A 15,224-nucleotide genomic window follows, 5' to 3' on the forward strand; every position below is an offset into this window, starting at 1 on the left:
AGCCTTTATGACCAGCCCTGTGTTCACCCACATGCTGGGCAGCCAGGGCCCCAACATCAGCAATGGGCTAACAGGTCACAGCCTTACAGAGGTCACACCAGTAGTACTCTATGTCATACACTCAATCACAGTGAATCCCTTTAAAAGCTCTTTGCTTCTAAGGCTGCCCTTCTTTGGATCCTTGAGTAAGAAGGAAAATGTTAAAAAAAAAAAAAAAAAAAAAAGAGAAAGATTTCTGCCTGCCGTAGGGTTTCTCGGGTGAGTTCAGTAAAAAGAATTTCATTCTTGGGGAGAGAATGAGGTCATATCGTTTTGTGAAATGAGTACCATTTATCCTTATCTTCCCTCCAAGCACTCATTACTCGGTGGCTGCAGGTACTTTCTGGTGCCAGAATGTGATCATGAATAATGGGAAGATGCATTTTTGTCTCCTAAGCAGTGCACTAGACAAAGTTGTTCCTGTGACCACCGCTCTGTTATTTACCAGGGTCTCAGGGCCAATCAAGACTGCAGTGCCTTGGTGGTTAGGACATACTACACAGCCAGCCAAGCTTGTGCTCACCCACAGCACCCAACCAGCTGCTGGTATTCTGGGAGTTATCTGACATTTGGTTTCTCACCTTGCTCTCCTCTCCCAAGAGAAATCTTACAGGAGATCCAGAGGCTTCGGCTAGAGCATGAACAAGCTTCTCAGCCTGCACCAGAGAAGGCACAGCAGAACCCAACCCTGCTGGCAGAGCTCCGGCTCCTCAGGTAAGAAGGAGGGCATCCGTGTCAGCTCAGGAAACAGAGCAATTAAGCACTTTACTGGATGCCACCCATGTCTAGCCAGAAAACAGTCCTTCGCAATTAATGCCCCTGACATGTATCTGTTTCTTAATAGTGCATGCCTAATGGATGAGATTTGGGAAAGTGTCTACATGTATTTTTTTTTTTCATTTAATACAGAGAAAAAGAGAAGAGGTTCTTCAGGTCGCAAATAAAATCTCTCCCTAGAAAAAGTATGAACTCAGCTCTTTGTTGCTTGCATGAGCAACAGTTTGCTTACATTGCAAAGGAGAAAGAAAACAAACACATACACAGCTACACACACTGCAGGCTCTTGAACGTAAATAGACACACATGCTCTTGCTAAGTCTTGACCCCGATAGTTTTACCTAAGCTTTAACATGGGATCAGCGGGATGATGTAGCAGGCTCTCCTCCTCCTGCAGCTCTGACATACTACGTGATTGTAGATGTTTCTGGGGACTTCCTCCTTTGCCTCAGTATGTTAACATCTGAGCATGGCAGCCCACCCAGCCCAAGATGCAGAACTGCCTGCTCCCCAGCTATCTCCAGGCTCATTCCTTGGCTTGGGCATCAGAGCTATCAAAAATTCACTGGTGGAACAGAGATCTGCAGAACTGGCAGGTCACAGGGCCTTTGCAAAACAAAGAGATCACACCCTGTTTTTAAATTACAAAGTAATGCAATGGGAAACAACAAATGCTTCCTTCTCAATGTATGTGATTTCTGTCCTACCCTCAGTGAACTTTGCTAAAAATCCTTGCATGTCTACTATGCCATACCCCAGATGGCGTGAAAATGAAAAGATGGAAAATGCGAGGTTTTATATGATTCTCCCCATCAAGGGTATTTAAATGGCTGTTTGACAATATCCTTTGCCATATAGAATCACATAGGCCCTCCAAACTCAAACTCTAATATGCATAAATGTGACAGAATATGCCAATTTGGAAACACGGTGCTCATTCATGTACACATCAGGATATCTGGTCTCTCCTTGAAATAGTATCTACAGTTCTTCCACTTGTTGTCTCAACTTATTGTCAGAGGAAAGACTACTAGGAATTTTCATGGATTCCCCATAGAACTTTTGCTTTCAAAAGCATTTTATTCCATTTAGATGACACAGTCAGGGAAGGGCTCTTGTTGCTCCTGAGAGTCACTGATGATGCATTTTCCAACTGGCATTTTTTCTCACGTTGGTGTTTCTATAATGGAACTAACCAGTAGTTCCAACCATCTTCCTCACCCTGACTTGTGGGAATTCCCAAATCCCAGCTAAATCCAGAACTACAATCACATTGCCCCAAGTTTCGGTGCTGTTGGTCTTCACTGTCAGCTGGTAACCCCTCCAAGGGTGTGCTGCCTGACGTGCTGGAGTCCCAGCTGATTTGCTTGCTTCCTTGCAAGCAAGGAAATACCCTTCCTTGAAGGGCCTTCTCTAGACCCTCACAATGTCCTGTATGTCAGGTGTTCGCACAGTATGGGGACTGCAAAGTATCCTGACACCCCCACTCTGGGTCTGGGCTTGTCATTTCACACTTTCAAAGAATCGCAAAATAATGGGCTCTTGCAAAGTTACTTTGGTCTGAGTTCACAGCCAGAGGTGGCAGTGGGGAACAGCCACAGGGATTCCTTCTTAGTTTCTGGAGAGGTCCCCTCCATGACCTCCTTCCCAAGAAAGCGACAGGGCACACTTCTTTCAACAAGGGGCCAGAGAAAAGGAAGAAGGAAGTACAACTATAGTTTTTAGAACTGCAGAGTTCTACTTTTATCTTAAAATTTTATGACTTTTATAAACGATGCTTGTCTTTTCAGTTTAGCTGCAGAAAGTCTAAAAGCCTAGTTTACTGCCCAGATGTGGGGTTACATGTTGGGTATTTCTGTATGCTAATCTGACAGTATTCACTAAGTTTTAAATACAATGTCCTACATGTAACAAGCCTGAACAAGCCTACAACAAGCCTGAAACAAACACATCATTATTTTACCCTTTTTATAGGAGAGACTGAGATTTGCATAGCTTAAAAGTTGCAAACCTCATAACCCTTAACCCCTAAGTATTCATGTATAGGCATATACTTTCCAAGAAAAAAGGTTATTTTCAAATTCAGGAATGTAGTATGTATATAATTTATCTAAGATAAAATTTGCATTAAAATTCTTGCTAATTGCCTCAGCACCACCCTAAAAAAATAAACTTTAGCATTCACACACAGTTGGCATTGTGGCATGCCTCCACCTGCAGTTCTGGCATCCCATATGGGTGTCCAATCCAGATCCCTGCTCATGCAAATGAGAAAGCAGCTTATGAGAGCCTGATTGTGTGGGCCCCTCCCTGCATTCAGTGTGGGAGACCAGAAAGAAGTTCATGTCCCCTGGCTTCTGCTGCCCTAATCCCAGCTCTTGGAGCCATTTGGGAGTGAACCAGCAAACAGAACATATCTTTCTCTCTCTCTCTCATACATATTCACTGCTTTTCTCTCTGTTACTCTGCCTTTCAAATAAATTTTTCTTAAAAATGAATGTAATACTAAACATATTATGACAGACCTTAAAAATAAACATATGTTAAACATATGTTAAACTCTAGGAAAATAAGCTCACCAATTTTTATTTTCTTCTTTTTGTTTTTGTTGTTGTTGTTTATTGGAAAATCAGATACACGGAGAGGAGGAGAGACAGAAAGGAAGATCTTCTGTCCATTGATTCACTCCCCATATGGTTGCAACAGCCGGAACCGGGATTAAAACTGACGCCCATATGGGATCCCGGCATGTGCAAAGCGAGGACTTTACCTGCTAGGCTACTGCACTGGGCACTATTTTCTTCTTTTTCAAATGATGGAAGCTAACCACTTGTTTGTTACTGGGTCCACATTTTATAACCACTGGTGTAAACACTTATGGAGGACTAAAGATGTCACTAAATGGATTTTTAGTTTAATTCAATGTTATATTTTTAAGAGGTATTGCAAGATAAATGTAGAAGTAAGATTTTTTAATGTCAACTAACTCTAAGTTAGTACAAGTTAACTGTAGAAATGTAAATTAGTACTACTAAGTGGTTAAATGCCTATGTGTTTCTTACCTACAATATTAGAATGTTACCTTAGCTTTTCAAAATATTCCTATGGCCAAAATGCTAAGAATTATAGACCCATATAAAAAAAGAGAACTAGAAATAAGCAGAAATGTATCTATTTTTATTTTAGGGCCTAGCAGCATACACTCAGCACATTGTATACAAACAGTGTCAAGGAAAGCAGTACAACGGACTTCTCCAAGAATGTTTTTGTGTAGAGCAAGACTCAAAATTGGAATATTAGTGCAGGAAGACAAAAGCTTACAAAAGCTATCACTAAAGCTCATCACGTGTCCCTGGCCCTCGCGCTACAGAAGAGGAGCCATTATAAGGAAGATTAAAGGAAGAATTGCTTCAGGAATAAGAAAGAAATGACTGTGAAAATTGAAAAATCCAAATTCAAGTATTTTCAAAGGGGACTGATATATATTTCTAAATTTTAAATCCATATTTTATTACTGAGAAAGCCTGTGCAGAAACAAATTACAAATGTCTCATTTTTAGCCCTAACCTGACAACCCACAAAATAGCTTTGAAATGAATGAGTCAGTGACCTAACTCTTACGTTGTCCACGTTTCATTTCAGAGTTCCTACTGTAGCTCCACTGAACCTGGCGTCTGTGCCATCAGGTCTACCCTCATCCATTCCCGCACTAATGCATCCACAGCTAAGGCATCCATACATTTACAGAATCTAAGTTCTAATGCTTCAAGGTCAGACAGAAGCCTGTGGGGCAAAGGAAAGGTGCATACATTGCTGGTTCACTAATGATCAGGAAATCATGGATTTGAAATTGGTTTGGGAAGTATACATAAACTTCAAAATGTACACCATTAATATTCTTCACTTTTCATTTCTTTTCCCTTTTAGATATTTCTGGTACCTCTCAGTGTCAACATAAGTGATGGAACATAAATTATCCTTAGTGGGTTCCATTCGGCCTGACAGTTTAATAGAAGTTCTTTAAAAGAAAATAAAATTAGACAAACGCAAACCATATATAGATATATGTAAAATTTACATGTGGATCAATTACATGGGAACTCCTTTATTCTTATGTCACTTTATGAATTCAAACCCAAGCCAAAAATGTTAGATTTGTCTGTAATAACCATGTATCGTTAGGATTCCAATTCTAAATGGTCCACATACGAACACTGGGAATGAAAAAGACTAAAAATGTCCATTTCTAGATCATATTTTGGAATACTAAGGCAATCAGTATTTTTGGAAATTTACAAAAGAGTCCCGGGAACCTGAGGATCTGGAGGATTGGCCTTTCTCAGCGAGAATTTGGTTTTCATTTGTTGTCTGAAGAGAAGTCAATGGCAGGACACAGCACCTGCTACAGCATCCACCTTCAGGAACTATTTCATTAAATGGTCGATTATCTCAGAGTAGATGGGCAAGGATGTCTGAACAGATTTTAATTGTATTTGAAGTTAGTATGACTTCTAATAAGAAGTACACTTCAGGCTGTTGTTGTTCCTTTGACAGCAGCTGTGTGTCTGCTAACCGTTTCAAAGATGTCCCTTTTTGGAGTCCATTCGTCTCTCAAAACTGGGAAGGGTGACCCACTCTGCTGTTTTCTGATGACACCTGCTTCTTTCTTAGACAGCGCAAAGATGAGCTGGAACAGAGAATGTCTGCTCTCCAGGAGAGCCGGAGAGAGCTAATGGTCCAGTTGGAAGGTCTCATGAAGCTACTGAAGGTCAGCCATTTCAAATAAGTATTTCTACAGTGTGTTGCTATGTCATGTGTCAAGTTTCCTGCACATAATGTGCCATCATTTTTCCAATTCATATAGGTGATTTTCCACCAAAATGTTATTTCAAGCTCGGATGTAGAACTGTTTCTCAGACCTATGAGTCATTAGCAGTCGGTTATAGAGCTCATTTGAATCCATTTCCTAGAAACAGACTACTAAAAACATTCCTGGGAAATTTTCTTCTTGGCTTATTTCCCATTCATTTATGTCCTGGAAAGTAGCAAAATCCAACTGATCTTTTTAAAAATGTCTTACATTTAATAGCTTTCAGCAATTCTGACTAAAATTAAACAGAGGCTAATGTCTAATTTAAAACTTAAATATTGCTGTTAAATAACTGGGAAATTTTAGCTTTATTAAGTGAAATTGACTTTTGTTAATCTCAGTTAAATATTTTAGCCCTCTCTGTGGCTTTAGCAGCAAGTCAGACGATATCAATAGCTTTCAGATGCAAGCTACTGATGGGAATAGCTCCTTACCCTTCCGTAGGCTGAGATGATCTCTAGAAGTCCTCTGCGCAGTGCTATAATCTGCTCTTCTCATTTGAAACAGCAATCTTCCTTTGTTAAAGCCTCTTTCCTTTCTCCAGTATACAAAATATCATTTCTCAAGTCAAAAGTATATGCCTTGTATCCACAGTCAGCCCGACAGAAATGCCAGGGCTGCGTGACCCTCCTCCCTGGTGTGAACAGGCGTGAACTGCTCTTGATCAGGACCATGACAGGCCCAGCAGCAGCAGAAACATCCAGAGCATCTCACTGATACAGGAAGCCCTGGCTTTGTTCGGGGATCACCCACATACCCAACACGTTATAATTTATTGTTTCTGTGTTGTTGATCCAGCATTCCTCCTCTCTCCCTCCCTCGTTTTCTTCCTTCCTTCCTTTCTTCCTTCCTCCCTCCCTCTTTCTTCTTTTCTTCTATCTCTACTTCCTTCCTTCCACTCTATTTCTTTCTTCATCTTTCTCTTTTTAATTTATTACCTTAACAAAAACTGTTTTTAATCACAGGTACAGCCCTTGCAACATTTCTCCCTTTTGTTTTCCTTCTTTTATTCCATAGTCAAATTTTTTATCAGTGTCCTCCTTAACAATATGTGTTGGGATTGCTTTATCTTTATTCAATAAAACTTTATACAGTGTACTAGACATGCAAAGTGTAGAATTCAGTGGCGGATTGGGAGGAGGTGGGCGGTGTACTTTTTATGTAAGACAAGACAACATGTTCAATACCCTGCCACTGACCCTAACCTATTATCTAATGAAACAGAAAAGTTCTTTCCCACTTCACCGTATGGTTATACAAAATGAAAAGGTGTGAATCTATATTGCCCTTCACTAAATGACAGGAAGCTTTGGGGACTCCACCTTGTTCGCATTCCTATAGCTTCCGTCATCACAGAAATGTGATAGGAGGCCAATGACCACCAGCCATCTTGACACCAGCCTAGACCAAGTGAGCTCAGACGACTGGCAGATGTACAAACACCAGGCTGGAGAGACAGATCACGTTGGGAGACAATTGGACACACAAAGGAGAGAGAAGTGTCTGTAGTCTAAGATAGCTAAACAGACCTGGAGGTGCAGTCACTGAAGTGGCAGAAACCTGGGTCTACCTTCAAAGTTGTATGCATTTGTGTCCCACCTTGCATTCCTTCACACTGTATACATACTCTTACTGGAACCCTGGGTAATCTAACTGTTATTGATTCAATCTTTCTGTAGGAAGAAGAACTGAAGCAGGGAGTAAGTTATGTCCCCTACTGCAGGTCTTAACTAACACTTGGAGGGGCCTGCCATCCTGCCGATTCTCTCATTGCTTTTTGCCTCTAATGTATGTTCATGCTTTAGTTTGGAAAGAAAAGAAAACAATACTAATTTGCTTCCTTTCAATGTAGTGCTTGAATTGGGTTTTAAAGTTTAGCATCTTTCATAATTATCTCTACTGAAAGGCATCAAAAAAGGACCTATTATATCTTTTAGAAGAGGGAGCAAATTATAATTAATTGACAACTTTGTGGACCCCATATATGTGTCAAACTAGCCTTATGCTTTTGAAAGTTGTTGATCAGATGCTTGTCAATATAAAGCCACCACCACCATCTCCAGAGAGACACTGGAGTCAATGGGTGGCTCAAAACCCACCGCACACAGAAGCTCACCTCCACACCCTCCCATGTCACAAGTATTCAGTTCACCTTCCATTTTACTGCACAGGTGTGAAAACTCTTTTTGTGTCTTTCCATCACATAAGTATTAAGCCGTGGTACCACCGCTCGGCAAAATATCCTCAATCATGTGAAAGAAAGAGGGTCCCAGTAATGTTTCCTTTCTCTTCTTTTTGGTTCTTCCCTAAGCACAATTCCCAACTGTTGGTTGCCAGTGATCCCTAAGGTATAGACAGGGATCTTTTATCACCAAGAATCTGTCTGTCCTGAGAATTCACGGGGTTGTTGCATGCACTTTCTTTTTGTGAAAATAAAAGACACTGTGACTCTAACATTAGCCTAAGGTCTGACCCTGGTGTCAAGTTCATAAGCCAGCAGAGGGAGCAACTCAAAAGAAAAAAATATATATATGGAAGCAAAATAGGGGCAGCTTAATTTCCAGTGCATGTACCAAGTTGTATATGATAATATGTCCCACTCATTGGCATTATTAAGATGTTCCACATTATTTCCATGGATCTTTTAAATCTACAGCCTGTCCAGTTTCAACGTATCTTTTAATTCTCTTGTATACTCTTTTCTATTATTCATTGTGTGTGTTTGTGTGTAACAAAGAATGTTTGCCAAATGCTGGATACATTTTTACTCTTCATTTCCATCAACTGTAAGAAAAATAAAAAGAAAGTGTAAAACCCATCTGTAATGTCAGACAATAAAGACAATGTATTATATCATTTTGTATTTTGTGAAAAAAATTACTAAGCTTAAATTTTAATGGGACGCAGTCCCCTAGGGTAAGGGATACACAGTTATTTGCAGCCTGTATAACTTCCCATAAATATTGCATAGGGTGATTGCTATTGTACTTCCAACACACTTAGATCATGGTAGAGAATAATGTCCTTTCCTTGCACTTCTTGCAAATGGCCTCTTTTCTTTCCTGTGTCTTTCTTAGCATGTGCACACCAAAAGGACTTAAGAGATCCTTCCTCCTCCTGGTGGGCAGAGAGCAATTGTCCAGTAGTTGGTCAGCCTTGCTTTAGCCATTTTCCTAGGGGATTCCTTCCCTACCACTTCCCAGGCAGTACGTTCTTAAAGGTTTCATGGATCAGAAAGTTGAACAACACTTACATGCTCAGGGCTGGACTGTGGCAGTGCCTGTAAACCAACTCTCCTGCCGTGCCACCACTCCTTTCAGCTCCTCCTGACCAGAGCCCTTGAGCAGCTTCTGCAACTTGTAGATCTGGCCAGGAGGGGGCACTACAGCATAGTGCTATTGGGCCATCCACAGTACCTCCGGATGTCAGTAACTGAATTATGCATTATCTGGGTGGTTAAAGAGTCTGCCCATAGGACTCATTTTGATTTATTTCTTTTTATACTCAAGCTGCTTTCAGTTAACCTTTGGTAATGACATAGTGACTTCATAAAGTTGAAATTGAAAAGTCAAAAACTAAGGAAAATAAAATGCTAGGTTTTATGCTGACCAAAAGAGATAAGGGTGTGCATTTGAACTTTCTGGCAATGGAGCAAACGGAGGATATAATCAGTGGTTGCAGCATTATAAACATACCTCTTTTCAGGAGATCAAAATTTCTATGACAGAAAGAATAAAAGTCTCTACTTGGAGCTTCATGGTGGTACTGAAAATTAAGCTGGGAAAATGGCAGGTATGGATGCTGACCTTTAGGCAAAATCAGGTAGAAACCCATAAATTCCAGCCCCATGGCAGCAGCTCTAGATGGAAACAGACCCGTATTATCTTACTAGACACCCTTCCCATGGCATAACATGATCTAAGGAAAGAATTTAGAGGTTTTAGATTGGCATCTGCTTCTAAATTCTGTTTTTATTTATGAGATTTTCCCTTTGGGGACATTCTCTTTGTAAAGTCAAACTTAAAGCACCCCCACACAACACATTGTGTTTAATTTAATAACGTCTGTTTGCTTTTATCATAAGTCTGTGTGATTCAATGTAGTATTTTATTATACTGGCATATATAATTCTGACTTATACTGTTTATTGTTAGACGTAATGCATGAATTTATCCCCCTTGAGGAGAGAACATGAATTTAAAAACAAATAGTGCCTGTAATATAATATGATGATTATGGTATCACAAGCAATAAATTTTTTATAAAACTCAAATTGAAGTTATCCTACCCTCTTTCTTCTTTGTGTATCTTTAAGATTCATTGAAGGATCCATAAAGAGAACACTCTTAAAGTTTAATGATGAAGGCAGCTGGTTGTCATTACAATTTTGATATGCTCCCGGGTTCCTGGTATATTTCCACTTCCAAACAATATTTGTACCAGTCTAAATCCAAATCTAAACTGACTTTGAATTTATAATGTCTTTGAATTTATAAAGTAAGATCTCAACGATTATTGTCTTAGAAAGGTTACTGAAGTTAGATATGAATTTCTGTAGCTCTTTACTTATAGCTGTAAGATCTTATGTCAATTGCTTCCTGATAACTTATGTCAAAGAGACCACTAAGCTATGCCACCGTGGATGTGAACAAGCTTTGTAAAATATGACATGAATTTCAGGCGTGAATCTGGGATGGGTGTACCTTTGCTTACACATACACACAGTATCTGAGGATACTTCAGCATGTTTATGAAAAATGGGATGAATGATTAATTTATTGGAAGAGTCCTTGAAATTCATGCATTTAGTCCTATAAAATTTCATGAAAGGTATATATTATGAAAAATGCAAGAATTTCTGAAAAAACTGTCCCACCACAAACTATTATAAAAATCTATTTTTCCACAAAATTGTTGTAGCACCCTTGTATATGTAACCATATTTGACACATCCACACTCATGCATCCACTTCTTTTCCATATAATTAAATACTTCCATCAAGAAAGAAAATTTGAACAGATATTTGTTCATGCCTTGTGATGTTCTTTTTCTGTTTTATTTGAAAATGTAGAGAGAGAGAAAGGCAGGAAGAACTCTGTCACCTGCCAGCTCACTTCTCAAATGTGTGCAAAAGTAAAGGCTGTGCCAGACCAAAGTTGGCCGTGTAGAGCTCAACCCAGGGCTCCCACACGAGTGGCAGGGGGCCAGGTACCTGAGCTGTCCACTGCTGCACCCTGCCTCCAAATGTGCCTTAGTAGGAAAGGGATCAGGAAACAGCCAGAAACAGAGGACCCATCACTGGACACCAGGCACTCTGTAGGATGTGGGGTGTGGGCCTCCCAAATGGTGACTTAACCACCTTACAATTGTAACAACTGAGAGCAGATTCTACAGAAGAATTGACAAAAGCAGTCCAACAGTATATTTTTCTGTTTCTGGTTAGCATAAAAAAGACTCTAGATATGAGCAGGCCCAAAAGGAACAATTTTATTACCCTGAGTTTCACATTGCTTTCTTTTCCTTGTTCCCGCTCTCTTAGTGGTTTTTCTCCCACTGAACAATGAACTGTGAGGGAGGCATGTCATTGTCCTCAAAGATACTCAGCTGCACCATCAAAACCGTCATCTAGTGTTCAAAAACATGCCATCTGGATGTGCTGTCTCACCTCTTTTTTTCCTGTTTTAGTTGGTGGTTGGTTAATTCTACAGACGTTAAATGAATTTCTCTAATCAAAAATCTTAGAGAATAACTCCCTAGTACAGGGTGAAGTCCACAGTGCAGACCTGAAGCCTGGATCTTTCCCAGCCTCATCTCTCACTGCTGCTTGCAGTGGACCCAGTGCCGCAGCCGCCTGTGGGCCCTGCCACGATCCCTGCCATGCCCTGCCCCACTGGGTGCTGTTAGCACCTTGTGTATTCTGTTCCAAGGTCCAGGATGCCCTATGTCCTCCTGCTACTTCCTTTCTTCTGTCTAGAAGTCTCCACATTCAAACTCCAAGTCAGATGATGCCTTTTGCCTGACAAGTTAAAAAAAAAAAAACAACAACTTCCTTCGTATCCATGTAACAATTCGTACATGAAACTTCCTCTCAAAAGCCCAAGCATGGAAATGATCGTGAGTATGGCAATCAACAGTAGATGTCTAGTGACAGAAAGGGTATCAGAGGATTGAACCTTGCTGTTCCTTCCCAGGCTGCTGAGTGCACCAGTGGCCTGACTCCTCAGCCCCACCTGAGTCAGGGCACCTCATTCCTCTGCACTTTGTCAGGGAGGCCTGGTTCAGCAATTAGCATTTACTCTTTTCCTTAAAACCTCTCTAGATTCTAATTGTTGAGAATAAGCCAAAACACATCTTGGGAAAAAAAATCAGAAAATTTATGGATCATGTCAGACTTGTTAAAAATTAATACAATAGCAGGTTGAGGGCACTCAGATGATGGCATATAGAAATTAACTTTTCATTTATCCTCTAGGATGAAAGCTATTTTAAATTTGCCAAATGTGATATATGTTTTCCTTCTTCCATAAATCAGTTCTCTCCTCTGGAATTTCAGATCTGTTTATTGATCTGCGTGGACCACTGTCCCTTAGGTCTCTGCTTCATTAATCACAGAGTAATTTCCAGGAAAGGATGTCCAGCAAGATTATTCACTCTAACTATTCTAGACTTGTTCGCATGCTTCATGACCAGGATAGGGGCCACCTTTCTCCATGGGCCAAACCTATGAAGAAAAAAAACACTGGTAATGCCAATGATTTGCCCCAATGCCCAAAGGCAACCACCCTATTCTAATGTTCACATGAGCACAGAATATAAAGGAAGATCTTTAAAGTAGGCCCTCAGTGTAGGCGCCAGAAAACTTCAGTGCACCAAACTTGACAGCATTCCAGTAAATAAGACCATGAGCACACAAGAGTTAGCATTCTACTCCAAATCTAGGTGAAGACTGGATATGAATGGGAGTTGCAAGTAGCCCAAAAGATACCACTGAATCTTTCCTACAGTACAAAATCTTCCACCTAACTTCTTCACATGATCAGAATGCTTGAAATTACACCAATTAGAGCCCCACTGGGGAGAGGGTGGCTATTAGCCATGTACACATTTGTCTAATCAGATTTAGCACACTGTTGTGCTTTAGCACTTAGCCACAGTCATTTATTTGGCTCTTAATGCAACCACTAATAGAAACGGAGGCAGACAGAAATGAATAAGCAAAGTTGGTTTTAGAGGCAATGTGCAAAAAGCAGAGAAAGCTGAGATCAGGAATGCCTAAAACACACAGTTTCGCAGCAGAGCCCAGTACACTAGGAAAAGTGCAGAAGCTCATGGATAAGAAGGTCAAGACCAGACGCATGCCTCTATTTCCTAAGGCATATGAGCCCCATGAGCAGTGCTGGAAAGCCTGGGACAAGAAGCGAAGCAGGGTGACAGTTCAGTGCTGTCTCAGAGCAGTTGCTAAACTGTTGAAATTCGGCCATGGCCCCATATCTGAATTCACCGGCTCCAGATACATTCCCTAATTCAGATCTGTTCAAGTTTCTAAAAGGCAATACAATGCAGATAGCACATTCTTAGCTTCACCCATGAGGGCCAAATTAGCACATGTGTACCAGAATATTTTTGGATTCAGAACTATAGGTAATAACAAAGGTTATGGGCCTGAACATCTATACTAGCTGATAAACAGCCCAAAGTGCCTCCCACCACATTGAATACTCAAATCTCCCCTAGAATTAATGACTGAAAGGTGCTGTCTGTTCCATAAAGAGAATCTAGAGTTCTGCTCCAATATCACATGACAGGGGGTCTGTGTGCTTCAGCATTTCAGCTCCAAATTGCTAAATCTGTCTGCTTCCAGGAGCATAGATGGAAGCACATGATTGATTAGGTATTATCTTCAGAAGACATTCTGGGTACTGTGGCAAACACGTGGCTTATAATCTAAAGGCTAAGGATCATTTTATCTCTGCCATGCTCTAGCTTGGAGAGCTTGGGTAATCAAATTACCCTCTCTGACCCTCATCATGTTCATCTATAAAATGGAAATAGTAATATCTCATAGAGTACTCCGGAGGATTAAGTGAATCATTTGGAATGAAAAGACTCTGTAGACAACAAACTGCCATTGAGATGTAAGTTATGGCTTCTACCACTTAAATAGACACATGAAACAAAACTAGGTAGCAGTGCTTTATACATTTTAAACTATGTGCAAAACCTGAAGATGTGTTTCTGTCAGCCTTCAAGCATGTTAGAGGAGCTCGATTTCCAGGTCCCATGGCCAATAGGATCCTACAACCATCCTGGGCCATTTCCTCTCTACTCCCCTCTCCCTACTATAACTGGTCTTTTGGTTGAAAAGCACAGATAACAAAGATCCAGGATCTCTCCGAGGGCCCTGCCTTGAAAAGGATGCACAGGTGATACAAGCTCTTCTTCCTTTGAGAGTGTCTCCTGCACCTGCCACAGACCATCAATAGCCCAGGGTACTCATAACATCCAACCACCAGCCTTGCCATTCTGACTCTACCTCCTGAGACAGCCAACTTCTTTTCACCTTTCTGGGGCCTGGGATGCCAACTGAACAGTTAGAATGATGATGCCTACTTCACAGGCTCATGGAAAGAAATCAATGAGAATGTATAGAAAACTCCCCCCACCCTGGCAACGTCATAGAGCGTGACTCAAAGGTGAAGTCCTTTATGTTTGACTTGGGAAACTGGAGGGCAGTTAGCTCAGTCACAGAAGCTCTCAAAGAAAAAGAGCTGAACTGTCAAAGCTTGCTGGGGAAAACTAACCCCATTCTTAAGCATACTGAGCTAAACAGGCTGCAGAACATCTTTTCCTGGGCAAAGTTCTCTTCTTTGGGCCTCTACAGACCATGACAAGGTACTGCAAGAATGCAATCTTTAGCCCACATGAGTTATTTCCTGTGTTCTTTTCTGGTTTGCCTCATTTTTAATTCTAGATTTTCCTCAATGTGTAGATTTGACAATTATGTGTGATGTTGAGCCTTGAAGATCTAATGGCATGGCATTGGATAGAATTGATATGTGTGTGTTTAACTGCTAGCAACTGAACCCAAAACAATGATTGAAACTGACTATTCCAGAGCTTTGCTCTGTGCATGCGTGCGAGTTTGAATGGGTTGGCACTGAATCTCTGAGCCTTGTTGTGGAAGAGTTCTCACTCTAGTTGGCCAGACCCACAGACTAGGATGGAATTCACGTGAGGCCCACTTTGCGGTGCATGTATTTCAGAGTCCTCCTGTATTTTCTTTTGTTTGTGTGACTGACTGCCTTTGTCTTCTAATTATTAAAATAGGTGAACTTTTTGAAAAAAAAAAAGCCTCATTGTAGAAACTACCTCAATATAAAGCATGGCAGTCTCAGAATGATTTCATACTGAAGACTGTACTGCAGTGATAAGTGGATTTTAGTTGGTTTCTCTCTTAATTTAAAATCCAACTACTTTTAAAACCTGCTAGAGTACTGCCTTTTCACAGATGTAGAGAAAGACATCTCCTGCCAGCAG

General features: G+C 40.7%; 1 protein-coding gene across 9 annotated transcripts in view; it reads left to right on the top strand.

Annotated features, from left to right (window-relative positions):
* DTNA (dystrobrevin alpha) overlaps positions 1 to 15,224 on the top strand; it is a 301,963-nt gene that overhangs the window by 272,012 nt on the left and 14,727 nt on the right. For 4 of the 9 annotated variants that reach the window (XM_040984870.1, XM_040984872.1, XM_040984871.1 and 1 more), the window contains 3 exons: positions 640 to 753; positions 5,488 to 5,584; positions 7,366 to 7,416. In XM_040984870.1, the coding sequence (XP_040840804.1) occupies positions 640 to 753; positions 5,488 to 5,584; positions 7,366 to 7,416 (262 nt within the window). Of the gene's footprint in view, positions 1 to 639; positions 754 to 5,487; positions 5,585 to 7,365; positions 8,541 to 15,224 lie in introns of those variants that run through there. The other 5 variants (XM_040984867.1, XM_040984866.1, XM_040984868.1 and 2 more) reach the window with 2 other exon arrangements.

The sequence above is a fragment of the Ochotona curzoniae genome, unplaced genomic scaffold (assembly GCF_017591425.1).
Source record: "Ochotona curzoniae isolate NIBS_2020 unplaced genomic scaffold, NIBS_Ocur_1.0 contig_43, whole genome shotgun sequence".
NCBI lineage: Eukaryota > Metazoa > Chordata > Mammalia > Lagomorpha > Ochotonidae > Ochotona > Ochotona curzoniae.